The sequence below is a fragment of the Mus musculus genome, chromosome 4 (genome assembly GCF_000001635.26).
Source record: "Mus musculus strain C57BL/6J chromosome 4, GRCm38.p6 C57BL/6J".
In the NCBI taxonomy this organism is placed as follows: Eukaryota; Metazoa; Chordata; class Mammalia; order Rodentia; family Muridae; genus Mus; species Mus musculus.
In genome coordinates this window covers 94,799,826-94,818,090 of record NC_000070.6, presented here as the reverse complement: position 1 = coordinate 94,818,090, position 18,265 = coordinate 94,799,826, and the positions used below count along the sequence as shown (strand labels likewise).

At 42.1% G+C, this 18,265-nt stretch overlaps 1 protein-coding gene across 4 annotated transcripts in view; it reads right to left on the bottom strand.

Moving 5' to 3' along the window:
* Tek (TEK receptor tyrosine kinase) overlaps positions 1 to 18,265 on the bottom strand; it is a 135,891-nt gene that overhangs the window by 56,886 nt on the left and 60,740 nt on the right. For 3 of the 4 annotated variants that reach the window (NM_013690.3, NM_001290549.1, NM_001290551.1), the window contains 3 exons: positions 13,675 to 13,806; positions 13,138 to 13,278; positions 6,675 to 6,803 (listed from right to left, as the gene is read on the bottom strand). In NM_013690.3, coding sequence (NP_038718.2) covers positions 6,675 to 6,803; positions 13,138 to 13,278; positions 13,675 to 13,806 — 402 coding nt within the window. Of the gene's footprint in view, positions 1 to 6,664; positions 6,804 to 13,137; positions 13,279 to 13,674; positions 13,807 to 18,265 lie in introns of all 4 variants that reach the window. The other variant, XM_006502930.3, reaches the window with a different exon arrangement.

The window sequence follows — 18,265 nt, the reverse complement described above, 5'->3', positions numbered from 1 at the left end:
GGCAAATATATGGAATGGAGAGCGCTTTGGCACGAAGCTGCACAAGCGCAGGCCCGAGCAAACGCAGCTGCTTTGACTCCAGAGCAGAGAGATTGGACTTTTGACTTGTTAACGGGTCAGGGAGCTTATTCTGCTGATCAAACAAACTACCATTGGGGAGCTTATGCCCAGATTTCTTCCACGGCTATTAGGGCCTGGAAGGCGCTCTCCCGAGCAGGTGAAACCACTGGTCAATTAACAAAAGTTGTCCAGGGACCTCAGGAATCCTCCTCAGATTTTGTGGCCAGAATGACAGAGGCAGCAGAGCGTATTTTTGGAGAGTCAGAGCAAGCTGCGCCTCTGATAGAACAGCTAATCTATGAGCAAGCCACAAAGGAGTGCCGAGCGGCCATAGCCCCAAGAAAGAACAAAGGCTTACAAGACTGGCTCAGGGTCTGTCGAGAGCTTGGGGGACCTCTCACCAATGCAGGCTTAGCGGCCGCCATCCTCCAATCTCAGAACCGCTCCATGGGCAGAAATGATCAGAGGACATGTTTTAATTGCGGAAAGCCTGGGCATTTTAAGAAAGATTGCAGAGCTCCAGATAAACAGGGAGGGACTCTCACTCTTTGCTCTAAGTGTGGCAAGGGTTATCATAGAGCTGACCAGTGTCGCTCTGTGAGGGATATAAAGGGCAGAGTCCTTCCCCCACCTGATAGTCAATCAACTGATGTGCCAAAAAACGGGTCATCGGGCCCTCGGTCCCAGGGCCCTCAAAGATATGGGAACCGGTTCGTCAGGACCCAGGAAGCAGTCAGAGAGGCGACCCAGGAAGACCCACAAGGGTGGACCTGCGTGCCGCCTCCGACTTCCTATTAATGCCTCAAATGAGTATTCAGCCGGTGCCGGTGGAGCCTATACCATCCTTGCCCCCGGGAACCATGGGCCTTATTCTCGGCCGGGGTTCACTCACCTTGCAGGGCTTAGTAGTCCACCCTGGAGTTATGGATTGTCAACATTCCCCTGAAATACAGGTCCTGTGCTCAAGCCCTAAGGGCGTTTTTTCTATTAGTAAAGGAGATAGGATAGCTCAGCTGCTGCTCCTCCCTGATAATACCAGGGAGAAATCTGCAGGACCTGAGATAAAGAAAATGGGCTCCTCAGGAAATGATTCTGCCTATTTGGTTGTATCTTTAAATGATAGACCTAAGCTCCGCCTTAAGATCAACGGAAAAGAGTTTGAAGGCATCCTTGATACCGGAGCAGATAAAAGTATAATTTCTACACATTGGTGGCCCAAAGCATGGCCCACCACAGAGTCATCTCATTCATTACAGGGCCTAGGTTATCAATCATGTCCCACTATAAGCTCCGTTGCCTTGACGTGGGAATCCTCTGAAGGACAGCAAGGGAAATTCATACCTTATGTGCTCCCACTCCCGGTTAACCTCTGGGGAAGGGATATTATGCAGCATTTGGGCCTTATTTTGTCCAATGAAAACGCCCCATCGGGAGGGTATTCAGCTAAAGCAAAAAATATCATGGCAAAGATGGGTTATAAAGAAGGAAAAGGGTTAGGACATCAAGAACAGGGAAGGATAGAGCCCATCTCACCTAATGGAAACCAAGACAGACAGGGTCTGGGTTTTCCTTAGCAGCCATTGGGGCAGCACGACCCATACCATGGAAAACAGGGGACCCAGTGTGGGTTCCTCAATGGCACCTATCCTCTGAAAAACTAGAAGCTGTGATTCAACTGGTAGAGGAACAATTAAAATTAGGCCATATTGAACCCTCTACCTCACCTTGGAATACTCCAATTTTTGTAATTAAGAAAAAGTCAGGAAAGTGGAGACTGCTCCATGACCTCAGAGCCATTAATGAGCAAATGAACTTATTTGGCCCAGTACAGAGGGGTCTCCCTGTACTTTCCGCCTTACCACGTGGCTGGAATTTAATTATTATAGATATTAAAGATTGTTTCTTTTCTATACCTTTGTGTCCAAGGGATAGGCCCAGATTTGCCTTTACCATCCCCTCTATTAATCACATGGAACCTGATAAGAGGTATCAATGGAAGGTCTTACCACAGGGAATGTCCAATAGTCCTACTATGTGTCAACTTTATGTACAAGAAGCTCTTTTGCCAGTGAGGGAACAATTCCCCTCTTTAATTTTGCTCCTTTACATGGATGACATCCTCCTGTGCCATAAAGACCTTACCATGCTACAAAAGGCATATCCTTTTCTACTTAAAACTTTAAGTCAGTGGGGTTTACAGATAGCCACAGAAAAGGTCCAAATTTCTGATACAGGACAATTCTTGGGCTCTGTGGTGTCCCCAGATAAGATTGTGCCCCAAAAGGTAGAGATAAGAAGAGATCACCTCCATACCTTAAATGATTTTAAGCCTTCCAGTAGAGTTGCCAATATTTTTCAGCAGATACAATTAGTTTTGTTATCTAGAAGATTTCCTGTTTATATTACTCATGTTAGAGCCCATTCAGGCCTACCTGGCCCCATGGCTCTGAAAAATGATTTGGCAGATAAGGCCACTAAAGTGGTGGCTGCTGCCCTATCATCCCCGGTAGAGGCTGCAAGAAATTTTCATAACAATTTTCATGTGACGGCTGAAACATTACGCAGTCGTTTCTCCTTGACAAGAAAAGAAGCCCGTGACATTGTTACTCAATGTCAAAGCTGCTGTGAGTTCTTGCCAGTTCCTCATGTGGGAATTAACCCACGCGGTATTCGACCTCTACAGGTCTGGCAAATGGATGTTACACATGTTTCTTCCTTTGGAAAACTTCAATATCTCCATGTGTCCATTGACACATGTTCTGGCATCATGTTTGCTTCTCCGTTAACCGGAGAAAAAGCCTCACATGTGATTCAACATTGTCTTGAGGCATGGAGTGCTTGGGGGAAACCCAGACTCCTTAAGACTGATAATGGACCAGCTTATACGTCTCAAAAATTTCAACAGTTCTGCCGTCAGATGGACGTGACCCACCTGACTGGACTTCCATACAACCCTCAAGGACAGGGTATTGTTGAGCGTGCGCATCGCACCCTCAAAGCCTATCTTATAAAACAGAAGAGGGGAAATTTTGAGGAGACTGTACCCCGAGCACCAAGAGTGTCTGTGTCTTTGGCACTCTTTACACTCAATTTTTTAAATATTGATGCTCATGGCCATACTGCGGCTGAACGTCATTGTTCAGAGCCAGATAGGCCCAATGAGATGGTTAAATGGAAAAATGTCCTTGATAATAAATGGTATGGCCCGGATCCTATTTTGATAAGATCCAGGGGAGCTATCTGTGTTTTCCCACAGAATGAAGACAACCCATTTTGGATACCAGAAAGACTCACCCGAAAAATCCAGACCGACCAAGGGAATACTAATGTCCCTCGTCTTGGTGATGTCCAGGGCGTCAATAATAAAGAGAGAGCAGCGTTGGGGGATAATGTCGACATTTCCACTCCCAATGACGGTGATGTATAATGCTCAAGTATTCTCCTGCTTTTTTACCACTAACTAGGAACTGGGTTTAGCCTTAATTCAGACAGCCTTGGCTCTGTCTGGACAGGTCCAGATGACTGACACCATTAACACTTTGTCAGCCTCAGTGACTACAGTCATAGATAAACAGGCCTCAGCTAATGTCAAGATACAGAGAGGTCTCATGCTGGTTAATCAACTCATAGATCTTGTCCAGATACAACTAGATGTATTATGACAAATAACTCAGCTGGGATGTAAACAAAAGTTTCCGGGATTGTGTGTTACTTCCATTCAGTATGTTAAATTTACTAGGGCAGCTAATTTGTCAAAAAGTCTTTTTCAGTATATGTTACAGAATTGGATGGCTGAATTTGAACAGATCCTTCGGGAATTGAGACTTCAGGTCAACTCCACGCGCTTGGACCTGTCCCTGACCAAAGGATTACCCAATTGGATCTCCTCAGCATTTTCTTTCTTTAAAAAATGGGTGGGATTAATATTATTTGGAGATACACTTTGCTGTGGATTAGTGTTGCTTCTTTGATTGGTCTGTAAGCTTAAGGCCCAAACTAGGAGAGACAAGGTGGTTATTGCCCAGGCGCTTGCAGGACTAGAACATGGAGCTCCCCCTGATATATGGTTATCTATGCTTAGGCAATAGGTCGCTGGCCACTCAGCTCTTACATCTCACGAGGCTAGACTCATTGCACGGGATAGAGTGAGTGTGCTTCAGCAGCCCGAGAGAGTTGCACGGCTAAGCACTGCAATGGAAAGGCTCTGCGGCATATATGAGCCTATTCTAGGGAGACATGTCATCTTTCATGAAGGTTCAGTGTCCTAGTTCCCTTCCCCCAGGCAAAACGACACGGGAGCAGGTCAGGGTTGCTCTGGGTAAAAGCCTGTGAGCCTAAGAGCTAATCCTGTACATGGCTCCTTTACCTACACACTGGGGATTTGACCTCTATCTCCACTCTCATTAATATGGGTGGCCTATTTGCTCTTATTAAAAGGAAAGGGGGAGATGTTGGGAGCCGCCCCCACATTCGCCGTCACAAGATGGCGCTGACATCCTGTGTTCTAAGTGGTAAACAAATAATCTGCGCATATGCCGAGGGTGGTTCTCCACTCCATGTGCTCTGCCTTCCCCGTGACGTCAACTCGGCCGATGGGCTGCAGCCAATCAGGGAGTGACACGTCCTAGGCGAAATATAACTTTCCTAAAAAAGGGACGGGGTTTCGTTTTCTCTCTCTCTTGCTTCTTGCACTCTGGCTCCTGAAGATGTAAGCAATAAAGCTTTGCCGCAGAAGATTCTGGTTTGTTGCGTCTTTCCTGGCCGGTCGTGAGAACGCGTCTAATAACATGAACCCAAAGTGCATGGTCTTCTGCCATGATGCTGTGTTTCCTCAGTAGACTTGAAAATCGAGGAAGAACCTCAATATAAAATGATCATCAAAGCCACACTCTACCTCCCAACCTAGTTTTTAATCTCCATTTTGCTTTTTAAAGTGATTTATAAAATCAATCAATCAATCAATAATCAAGTTCCTCAACTCAAGAAACAGCCACACAGTGTTTCTCATCAACAAAATGGCCCTCAGCATGGACGTATATGAGGTCTTTTACTAGTTGAGAAATCTGTAAGTGATCTGTAAATAATAGGAATGGAATTATTTAAATTATACACAATTATGTCACAGACATAAGATAAACTCTCCCAAAGCTACCTCTAGCCAACAGTCAAATAAAAAATGGTGCTGCCATATTGAGCGAAGATAAAAATTTCCCAGTATTTACAAAAGCAAACATGGTGTCAGGAACTCATGTGCCTAGTACCTGTACTGTAGAGAATTAACTGACTTTTAATTAAAGTACAAGGTCTTCAACCAAAAAAGAAATGTCTGATCATAACTAAATACAGAGATGTTAGCATCATTGGGTTTTGGTTTAAGCGTATTCTCCAAGGTGTCTGTCCTGGTCATTTGACCTTTCACATGGCAGTGTTTTGAGGTGGTGGAGGCTTTCATAGATGAGACCTCTATGTCAGACAGTCAGGTGATTGGGTCATGCCCTCAGGAAAGATTGATGTAGTCTTCACAGGAGCGCAGGTAGGTCACTCCAAAGTAGATTAGCCTCAAAAGAATAAGTCTTGTCCGTCAATCTTTCTGGTGTCCTGTTATATTGTGTGATCTCTCCTATAGACAATCTTGTTGACTTTCTCAGCTATTTCGTCAAAAGGACAGAAAGCTAAGCTAGCTGCCTTGTTCTGAGCAAAGACTGAACTGGAAATGTATTTCTTCCTAAATCACATTTACCCTTGTAATCTGTATTACATGCTCCTCAGGTCTAATATTTTATGTGCACGGGTGTTTTATGTGTTCCAGTGTTTTTATGTGTATGTCTATGAAGATCTCAGCAGGCATTCGGTTTATTCAGAAGTGAGGGTACTCTGAGGCACCGGTGCTCGTGTGGATGTGAATGACCCCATCGATTCAGATGTTTCACTCTAAGTTGTGAAACTGTTTGAGAAGGATTAAGAGTGTCAGGATTAGAAGTTAGTGTTCTAGTTCGCATTTCCTAGAAAGTCTCTTAAACATTTTCGGTTAAAGAGAGGGGAACAGCTCAAAGAGGAAGAGGACATCTGAATCAGTTATATTAGAGGTTGGGATCTCTGAGAGGGGTGTCCAGTTTGGCATGGGTGTCTAGAAGATGTCAGAGGAAATGTGTCACTGGGAATGGCTTTGAGGTTTTAAAAGCCTCTGAGACATCTCCAGTGTTTTCTCCTCTTTCTGTTCACCCCACCCTGTTGTCTCTACCTCCTCCTTGTGGATCAAGACAATAGCTCTCAACTGCTACTCCAACTATCTATAGCCAAGACTTTCTTTTGCCATCAGAGACTCTAACCCTCTGGAACCATAAGCTAGATTAAACATCATCTTTTATAAGTTGTCTTGGTCATGTTGTCATATCACAGCAATAGAAAAGAAGCTACTACAGAGCCTTAGGAAGAAGTAGAATGCTATTTGTTGTTTTATTTTGGTGTGTGTGTGTGTGTGTGTGTGTGTGTGTGTGTGTGTGTGTGTAAGAGATAGCTAGAGGATGTTAGCATGCCAGGGTAAGACTTACACCAGTAGGGTTCTCTCCAGACATGCTGAACATGACCCTGACCACAGTGTTACCTTGCTTTACCTTCTTTCTCACACTGCAGCCCTTGCCATCCTTGAGAGCAGAGGCATCCTTGGAACCGATCACATATCTCTTCATTGGTACAGTGGCACCTGAGCTTACAGTCTGGTCCGTAGTAACCAGATGGGCATGCTGGAAACAAAGATGTCATAAACTTAGTACAGAGGAAAAGAGAAAACTAAGGCTCTCGATGGCCAGTTTTAGTCTCCTTCCATACTATCTATCAACTTTGCTGAATTGTATACAATAGTGTGCCATTTATGAGATTTACTGAGATTTAAAGTTTAGTCAATCTTGTTTCTAGAGAATTCAGTAACTGTCTACTAGAACACATTTCACAATACAACATTCCAAAAAAGACTACTTGAAATCAGGGAAGAATGTGTGTGGGCAGAGGAAGCCAGGGAGCTTTTAAAGAAGTGAAATTTGGAAGATAGGAATGATGTGTTTCTTATTTTTCAGTTTTTGACTTAAGTGTTGGGTATGATTGACACCATCTGAGAGGATAAAACTCAAAAGAAAATTTGTTGTCTCGTTAGCTTGGCAGGTTGAAGGAAAGAGCCAGTCACTGGAAAGAGAAAGGAAATTAGAAACACTGAGTTGGAAAAAAGTTCAGATCTTTGGCTGACCCTTGAACCACAAGCATGCTCAACCTACTCAGAGAGGCCCTGATAATGATGAAAAAACCTGAATAGAGTTTGGTCTGATGACTAAGAGTCATAGCCTGTAGCTCAAGTCTACTAAATTAAAACAAAACAAAGTGAGCATTCCTCCTAAGGAATTTATCATACTCCAGAGTCTCCACAATATAATACTAGGTATTCATGATAAAATTTCAAATTATTCAACATAAGAAGTGATAGATAAATATGGTCAATTTTTTAAAAAGAACAAAAGAAAAGAAAAACTCAGTGGCAACTAACTACAAGGTCCTAAAATATGCTAAGTAGCTAGTCTGGACTTTAAAAATATGCATGGACATTTCAGTTTTTATTAGCTGAATGAGGACATTTTGAATTCTCTTAAAAGTCACCTGATTATTAAATAACAATTTTTATTTTTAAAACTAACAATTTGTTGTGTCTTATTACACATTACACAGTCCTAAAGGTGCGGCTTTGATGTCTGTGAGCTGTGAGCCAAGTATTCTGTTTTCAGTTCTATAGCACAGAACAGTGATTAGAAATGTAAAGAGATACCCACATCGACTTTCTGTTTTTGTTTTTCCAACTGATTCAGGTGTCCATTGAATGACATATCTCTTAAATGTTGGGGGAATGGTGTGTCAGAACCAGTTACCTGGCTTCTGTTTTGTCCATAGCTTAGATTTATTCCATTGTCAAAACTGTCCCCCCACTCCAAAATTGTGTGACACATACTCATGCATAAACTGTTAAAATGAGCATCTTTGTATTTGTATTATTTTCAACATTGCCAAGGTGCTATGGGAAATTAAAATTACAAAATTAGAAAAAATTAAATTATTGAAAAACAAAAAAACCCTAAAATTATATATAAAAAAAAGGCAAGATTTTAAAATCAATTTTAAGGAACTATGTCCAAAGAAAGTACATTCACAACAATGAGGCATTTCAGCAACAAAATATAAAAGCCCCCCCCCACACACACACACATCTGCAATGGGAAAACAGCCGTGGTTATTAATCTCAATTGTCAACTTGATGGAATCTAAAACACCTGGGAAATGATCCTCTGAGCATGTTTGTGAGGGATTATGTTGATAAGGCTAAACCAGACAGAAAGACCTACTAATTGTGGGTGGCCTCATCCCCTGAGCTGGGATCCAGGAGACAGTGAGCTGCACAAAGCCATCACTATTATTTGCTTTCTGACCGTGGCTGCCATGTGAGCTGTTGCTTCAAGTTCCTGCATCCTGATGTCCCCACCAAATGGAATGTACTCTTGAATTATGAGCCCAACAAACCCCTTCTTTCTTAAGTTGTGTTCCTTAGGGTATTTTTCCACTTCACTTTACATCCTGATTTTAGTCCCCCTTTCTTCCCCCTTATGCAGTCCCTCCCTCTCTCCTTCTGCTGTGAGAGGGGAACTCCTGCCCCAGGACCAACCCACCCTGGCATATCAAGTCACTGCAGGACCTGGCATATACTCTCCCACTGAGACCAGACAAGGCAGCCAGTTAAGAAAACAGGATCCATAGGCAGGCAATGGAGCTAGTGTCAGGCCCTGCTCCAGTTGTTGGGGAATTTGCTTGAAGACCAAGCTGCACATCTTCTACATATATGCAGGGGGCCTAGGTACAGCCCATGCTCACTCTGGTTGGTGGTTCAGTCTCTGGTTGCCCCCAAGGGTCTAGAATAGATGACTGTTGTTCTCTCTATGAAGTCCCTGTCCTCTTGGGTCCCGCTATCTGTCCCCCAACTCTTATACAAGATTCCCTGAGCTCTGTCTAGTGTTTGGGTGTGGATCTCTGTATCTGTTTTGGTCAGCTGCTGAGTGGAGCCTCTCAGAGGATAGTTATGCTAGGTTCCTATCTGTAAACATAACAGAGAATCATGGGTAGTATCAGGGATTGGTTCTTGCCCCTGGGATGGGTCTCAGTTTGGGTCAGTCATTGGTTGGCTACTTCCTCAGTATGTGCTCCATCTATGTCCCTACACCTCTGGTAGACAAGACAAATTTTGGGTCAAAGGTTTTGTGGGTGGGTTGGTGTCTTTATCCCTCCACTGGGAATTTTGCCTGCCTCTTGGTATAGAAACAGATAGGTTGATCAATAGAATAGAATCAAAGACCCAGAAATAAACCTACACAACTATGAGCACTTGGTTTTTGACAAAGTAGACAAAACCATACAATGGAAAAAGAAAACATCTTCAACAAATGTTCTAACAGGCAGTCTTCATGTAGAAGAGTGAACATATATGCATATTTATCATCCCGCAAAAAGCTCAAGCCTGAGTAGATCAAGGACCTCAACATAAAACCAGATACACTGAGTCTACCAGAAGAGAAAGTGGGAAATAGCCTTGAACACATTGGTACAGAAGACATTGAACAGAATACCAGTGGCTTGGGTTCTAAGATCAACTGAAAAGCTTCAGTAAGGCAAAGGATACCATCAATAGGACAAAACAACAGCCTATAGAATGGAAAAAGATCTTCACCAACCCTACGTCTGACAGAGGGCTAATATCCAAAATATATAAAGAATGCGAGAAGTTAGACACCAACAAACTAAAATAATCCAATTAAAAAATGAGGTACACAGCTAATTAGAGAATTCCCAACAGAGGAATCTCAAAAAGCCGAGAAACACTTAAAGAAATGTTCAATGTCTTTAGTTATCAGGGAAATGTAAATTAAAATGACTCTGAGAGTCCACCTTATACCAGTCAGAATGGCTAAGATCAAAACTTCAAGTGACAGCAGATGCTGGGGAGGATGTGGAGTAGGGAGAACACGCCTCCATTGCTGGTGAGAGTACAGACCTGTACAACCACTTGGGAAGTCAATCTGTAGGTTTCTCAGAAAATTGGGAATAGTTCTACCACATTCACACAGACACACACACACACACACACACACACACACACACACACACCACAAAATAAAAAATTTTTAAAAAAAAAAGAAATAGTGTTTTAGGCTTTCAAATCCTTTGACATTTATACATCTGACAATTAAGTAAATGCCAAGCTGAGTAAATATAGAAAAAATACGTCAAACTACAAATAAGAGAATTTATGATGCTATTGGTTTTCTTGCCTTGTCCCTTACTTTTTCCTTACATTGTTTCTGCCATTCCATGTACTTCTAGTTTCTGCAAGCTCCTTCGAGGGCAGCAGGGACTGCTCTGTTCTTTTGAGAGCTACTGAACTGCCAAGAACACTAACAATCTATTAGACGATGAACAAATTATGGCGACCAGCTGTCCTTGTTTAGGTCAACTATAGGATTACCTTTACTTAAAAACTGATTTCTAAACAATATTATCCCTTGACTTTCTGGTGGATACTCTCAACTCAGACAACTTGTTCAGTAGAAAGCTTACATTTTCAGCGTCAATCAATACAGTCTCTATTAAAGCTCTAATGGAATGTTTTCATTGGAGCAAAAAAAGCAAATATTACATTCATATAAAAAAATCAGATCAACTAAAGACACTGATAAAGAAAAACAATACCAGAGGGAGTATACTACTTATTGACTTCAAAATATGCTATAAATCTATATTCAGAATATTCAAAACTCACGTTTTAGCATCAAAAACAGTCACATAGACTAATGTACAGAAAATCCAGAAACAGATCTGTATATCTATTGTCAATTAGTTCAGTAAAGGAACCAAAATACACAATGGAAAAAAGATAGACATGTCAACTAAATAAATGACTTTAACCCAGATATCAAGTTGTAAAACCTATTGGAGAAAACATAAAAGAAAATTTTCTTTTTTAGATCAATTTGGGGAATGATCTGGATATTATCCTATTTCCTGTATCCCAGGAAACAAAAGCCAATTGGCCAAATAAAAAAAATTGCACCAAATTGAAAGGCTGCAGGCAGTCAGCAGAGTAGAGGACAATCAGTGGGCTGGAGGAAATCACTGTAGACTATACATACTATTTGAGTTTCTGTCTAGTATGTAGGAGAAGCTCAAGTAGTGAAAGAGCAAGAAAACATGTTTTTTAAAAATAGGCAAAGATGGAGCAGAGACTGAAGGAAAATCCATCCAGTGGCTGGCCCAGCTTGACACCCATCCCATGGGCAGGAGCCAATCCCTCAGACTATTAATGATGCTATGTTGTGCTTGTAGACAGGAGACTAACATAGCAGCCCTCTGAGAGACTTTGCCCAGCAGCTGACTGAGACAGATACAGATACCCACAGACAAACATTGGGGAGTGGTCAGGGACCCCTATGAAAGAGTTAGAGGAAAGATTGAAGGTGCTCAAGGAGTTGACAACCCCCCCAGGAAGACCAATTGTACCAACTAATCTGGACCCCTGGGGGCTACCAGAGACTGAGCCATCAACCAAAAACATACATGGGCTTCTCCAAGGCCCCTGACACATGTGTAGCAGAGAGATGCCACATCTGGCCTCAGTGGGAGAGGGTGCACATAATCCTACAGAGACTTGATATACCAGGGTGGGAAGATACCAGGGAGCTGTCATCTCAGAGGCTGAGGGGAAGGGGCTTAGGGAGAGGAACTCTGCAAGGTGAGACCAGGATAGGGAACAACATTTGGGATGTAAATAAATAAATATTTGTAAAAGAAATGAGCAAATAACCTGGGTTGACATCTCTTAGAGGATATTTAGATGGCCAATACGTACATGAAAACATATTTAATAGCAATGGTCATCAGAGAAGGACAATGGATGTGGTCCAACATGCACATGGCCCTGGGTATGATCACTAAGAGCCCACAGTCAGACAACTTCAAGGAAACACAAATTAAAAACTCAAGAGCCATCACCTTGCATCTGTTAAAATGGCTAGGATCAGAATGTCAAAAGATAGCAAACGTGGGAGTGTAAAGGAGTGAACACTAAGCACTGTTTACAGGCAGGCAACTACCCCAAACAATGTGGACGTTCCCTACAAACGCAATCACACAAATACCAGAGGATACAGAGACTCTATACCTGTAAATAAAATAGTTTTATATGTGGGGTGGTAGGAGAGAGGGGAGGAGGAAGAAAGGAAAATCTGTGACTATTTTTGACAATGTGGATGAGTTTAAGTTGAATTATCTGAGTTGAATAAACCAGACCAATAAGGGCAGGTATTTTTTGCTCTCTCCTGTAGATGGAATCTAAGGAACAGAAGCCTGGACAGTGGTTTCCAGGGAAAGTTTCAGTTGTGCTGTTTAAGGACCTTCTTAGACATACACTGTGGCAAGTTCAGGCAGGTATACCATGTCGTGTACTTCAAAATTGGTGGGTGTAGATCTCAAGTGTCCACACCATAAGCACAAAGAAAAGTCCGAGATAAAGGACTTGTTAATGAGTTTGGCAGTAGCAATTTTTAGTTCTTGAGTAAGATCCCTGAGTAATGGGAGTTAACTTTATTTTGAACCTTAAATCTTATCTGGATCTGTCCTGAAGCCTGATTTTTATGGCATACGGCAAAAAATAAAATAAAATCTTTCTTAATTTTTGTATTCAAAGCATCATCTAAATCTCAACAGCAACAATAGCGGCCTAGAGGTCCAATATAAATGCAGAAGCATTTATGCAAGTTAGAATCCATGCTTAACATCATCCCTAGGTGACATGCGTGAGAAGCATCTCCTCCCAGATCCGATCTCACTGTCCAATATCATGTCTCTTTCATTTAAAAAAATCTGTGACTTAAATCCCTGCATCCAACAACAGGTAAGCAACCAAGCAATCCAGTGCATCCTGCTGCTGATGTCAGCTGGCTTGGCCTCTGGACACCAGCTGCAGCTTCCCCTGTTCCCCATGCAAGTGGCGCATACCTTCATTGCACTGCAACCCCCTCCAGCCTGTGGCACAGGAACACCCGTAAGGGTCTGGGAGACAGAACACATAAGACTTGCATCCTTCTGGTCCACTACACCTTTCTTTACAGGTCCTGCCAAATGTGTGCGGCTCACAAGCTGTGGGAGGGAACGACACAAAGGCTGATTTAGAGTCAAATCATACGCCCTTAAAAGGCTGGACTCTACTTTTATAAGGTTTCTCCTAGACAGGGGAATTCTAACCTGAGGGCTGGCAGAGAGATGGCCACACCTTCCTGTATGACCCACTTTAAAGAGAACAAAACTGAATCCCAAAGAGGTCACCACTCGGTTTCATGGGTTATGAACCTGCACGTTGACTGTACCCCTACAAATTGGTGTTTTTTGTTATAAGTTTCCAGTAACTTTGCAGTAAATAGCCTTTAGAAAAGGTGTCTAGTCAATACAAAGGTGGTATCATGGACCTAGTGGGGGGCATTTAGCTCCCTTCTCATCTATGTTCAAGCTGTTTAGCCATCAAGTAGAGTCACTTACCTTTCTCACATGTTCTCCCCATAAACCCAGGAGGGCAAATGCATTCCCCGGTATCTTCATGGCAGACTCCATTGTTCTTGCAAGTAGTACAAGGACGGCTACAGTCGGGCCCCCACTTCTGAGCTTCACATCCTATTGTTAAAACAAAACAAAGAAACATAGAGGTGGAAAGCATAATCACTCGATGAACTGTTATTGAACAATTAATACGTGACAGTCATTTTAGCGGGCAATGAGAATGAAGACAAAAATATAGTCTTGTCACTCTAAACACTAATAGTGTGGTATGGAATGAGATAGTTAACAGTAAATAATGATAGAAGCAGAGACAAGAAATACCAAATCCTGCCTTGCCAACAGAAAAGTACACAAAGGAAGGCTTTCCATGAGAGCAGGAGTAAACTGGGAGTACAGGACCACACAAGCAGAAAGAAAGATAAGGTTAGACAGTGTGTTCCAGGCTGAGGCACTAGGAAGGGACTTTGGCATGTTCATGGTATGGTCCAAGATGGAAGCATTTTTAAAATGGATACCCTGATCAATGGTGTCTCCATCACTAAGGAACCTAACAGAAACAAGCCCCAGACCCACAGCCAACAAGCCCACACATTGGCTCAGCCTGGAGTAGGTGGAGGAGGGCTAAGGCTAAAGAGAGGCATAGCCAGTTGCATGCACTATTTCTGCTGGAAAGTATATAAGAAACAAGAGAAACAAAAGCAAGAACTTTTTGTTATGCAGAACTCAGCTCAAGGCAGTAAAATGCTTCCTAGAGCTTTCCTAGTTACGTCCAACACTTGGTGGTTTTAGATTAATTAGACTAAAGAAAAACTTGAAATATACAGAAAACTCAGGAGTGCTGGTATGGCTCTTTTTGGTTGAAGTTATGGCTTCATTTTTCATCTGTAGGGAACTAGTATCATTGTCTCCAGGCACTAGTCTCATAGCACTTGGACACATGCCTGCAGCTGATGTAACCTCAAACTCTCTTTGGCAAGAACTCCTGCCTATCAGTATTTTCTCCAAAGTCATCAAGAAAACTATCAACACATACCAGCCTCAATAGATAAAGTTGCAAGATGTCTGAAAGCTAGTAGTTATGTTCCTTGGCATATAACAGAAGACTACATAATTAGTGGGAGCCAGGCTACTAGGCTCTTACACACAATAAGCATAAAGTCAGATAATTTAAGTGAAACAGGCTCCTCCTCGTACATGAAACTGCTCTCCAGCCTAGCATCTGCCTGTTGATATAGCCCAGCCTCAGCCCCACTCCCAGGAAAAAGAATAAAACTCCCGGGGATAACAGGAGTGATCTCTTAGATAGGGGAAGTTACAGTTTTTTGGTAATCAAACAATATTCACTTATGTAACTTCATTTTAAAGCTTTGTGATGCTATATTTTAAGATGCCATATATTATTCATGGCATGCAAAGGAAAATAAAATCTATGCTGTAAGAAATCTTGTCATGAAAAAAATTTATACTGAAAAGCAATCTACAAACATGCCAGTGGGGTTTCTAATAAAGCAATACCTGTTTTTATGCTTTAATTCATTCAGAAGAGATGGCCTTGTGACTCCAGCTTCCCTCAATAAACATCAAACAAGTCATACTGAGTAGCTGTTTTTAAATAGGGTGAGTATAGCTCCACTCAAACTTCCTTTGAATGACTTTAGACACTAGTGTGCCTCTCTAATAGCTTTGTTAAATATGCTACCACAGGCAACAGCATATACTCCAAGCAGAAAACAACACAGAGTGGGAAAAAAGGGGATCTTTTGCTTTAGGGGAAAAGGCCAGATGAGCTCCAAAAACTAATCTCTATTCATGTTTTGATATATACAAAAAGCTGTAAACTTGATATGGTAGCTTGGTCCTGTATGCCTAGCACTTGGAAGTCTAAATTATGAGACTTTCATGACATATTAGTTTAAGTGTTTAAAGATTTTTTTAAAACATTTTCCAGAGGACAGTGTGATAGATTAAGAAACACATTTTTGGTTCCTACACTTGTTTCTTGGCACACTGATCCCAAAACCCTCAAAGTAATAAACACCTTTTGTATGCTAATGAGAATGCTAATTATGGTGGTAAAGAGTCCCTTTACTAACTTTATGATAAGGGTCACCAGAAACACAAGGAAGACGTGGAGACTTAAGAAACCTTGACTTATTTATTCTATGTACATGAGTACACTGTAGTTGTCCTCAGACACACCAGAAGAGGGTATTAGATCCCATTACAGATGGTTGTGAGCCACCATGTGGTTGCTAGGAGTTGAACTCAGGACCTCTGGAAGAGCAGTCAGTGCTCTTAACCACTAAGCCATCTAGGCAAATGGATGGACCTGGAGGGCATCATCCTGAGTGAGGTAACCCAATCACAAAGGAACTCACACAACATGTACTCACTGATAAGTGGATATTAGCCCAGAAACTTAGGATACCCAAGATATAAGATCCAATTTGCTAAATGCATGAAACTCAAAAAGAACGAAGACCAAAGTGTGCACACTTTGCCCCTTCTTAGAAATGGGAACAAACCCATGGAAGGAGTTACAGAGACAAAATTTGGAGCTCTGACGAAAAGATGGACCATCTAGTGATTGCCATATCCAGGGATTCATCCCATAATCAGATTCCAAACGCTGACACCATTGCATACACTAGCAAGATTTTGCTGAAAGGACCCAGATATAGCTGTCTCTTGTGAGACTATGCTGGGGCCTAGCAAACACAGAAGTGGATGCTCACAGTCAGCTATTGGATGGATCACAGGGCCCCCAATGGAGGAGCTAGAGAAAGTACCCCAGGAACTAAAGAGATCTGCAACCCTGTAGGTGGAACAACATTATGAACTAACCAGTACCCCGGAGCTCTTGTCTCTAGCTGCATAGGTATCAAAAGATGGCCTAGTCAGCCATCACTGGAAAGAGAGGCCCATTGGACTTGCAAACTTTATATGCCCCAGTACAGGGGAATGCCAGGGCCAAAAATTGGGAGTGGGTGGGTAGGAGAGTGTGGGGGTGGGTGGGTATGGGGGACTTTTGGGATAGCATTGGAAATGTAAATGAGGAAAATACCTAATAAAAAATTAAAAAAAAAAGAAACCTTGATTTATAGCTATTCAGTCAGGAGCATAGGACACGTGTGGTTCTCAACTTGCAAGCAAAATAAGGATAATTACATGTAACCAAGGCCTTACCTGTGGGATCTGACACTGTCTCCAGGTGGAGGCAGAACAGAGTTAAACTGTAAGATTAATTAGTATCTAGTAATTAAGAAGACAGACAGGTAATATGTTCTGGAGACTTGTGTGGTGTTGAGGGAGCCTACATACTAACATCAGAAATTATGTGTTCAAGTTTGAGTTAAGAGTAGGTAAACCCTTCTGTTTTTCCCAGTCTTGAACAAACATGCATTAGTCTAATGGTTCTTCTCCAAGACAGCATACCCATTTATCCCAGATTCTGAGTCCTTGAGTATATAGCATTATATCAGACAAGAGCTACCTTAAGAAATGAGTGCAAACTGCTTCTTTACATTCTGGCCTCTCCTGTGTAGTGGTGTAAAGGGGGAAGTGGAGGAGAATTCAAGAAGAAGTAACTGAAAAGCAAGACATCAAAAGCTGAACACTACAGACTCCTTTAAAGATGGGTCTTAAATGAACACTGCACAAGAAAGCCAGTTTTGGGAACAGGGGCAGATTTCTCTCGAGTCAAGTTCAAATAGTCCTGCCTTTATAACATCTTACTTTATATTTTCTGAAGTGTCTTGGCATGGGGAATAAACTAAGTTAACCACAGTTTTCATACTTCTACCATTATACTGTAATGTTGACTTATCTAGTTACATACCTGCTCTGACTGGGAATTACCCAAGGGCTATGGGTTTATTGTGTTATACTCTGTCTTTAACACCAATACAATGCTATTCAATACAGTTAAATGCTTTTCAAAACACTGAATTGCAGAGATCTAGGCCTGAAGGCCTGAGTGATTAATAGCACAAATCAAACATGGCTGGGGGGATTTTGAGGCAAGTCTCCTGCTTTCTATATGTCAATTGCTCCATAAAAAGTATTGATGCTGTCTCCTTCCACCTTGATGATTTCCTACAGTGAACAGGGACGCTTTCCCTAGTTCTAGCTCTTGCAGTGTCACACCACAGAGTCAAATGCTCTAGAATGCATGGGACTTGAAAGAAATTATGTTTACCAAGATCCCAGATAATCCAACTCATTTTCCTGTAATAGTCACAACTCATTATCCAGAGAAACCATCCTTCTCACTTCAATTCCACTTTCTAATGGGGGTGGTCCTGCGATACAACTATGCCTTCTGTTTTATGGCTCTACTTTTGCCTGCGGCTTCCTGGTTTAGGCTGGTTGACATCTATGTATGTTAGACCAAACTAATTCTTTCTACTGGAAATATGAAACACAAAGGTAAAGCATTGTGAACCTTAGCCATGGTAACAACAACCTCCTAGATGAAAAGCTTAGACGATTTAGCTTAACCCCAATGTACCGGCTGGTTTTGTGTCAACTTGACACAGGCTGGAATTATCACAGAGAAAGGATCTTCAGGTGA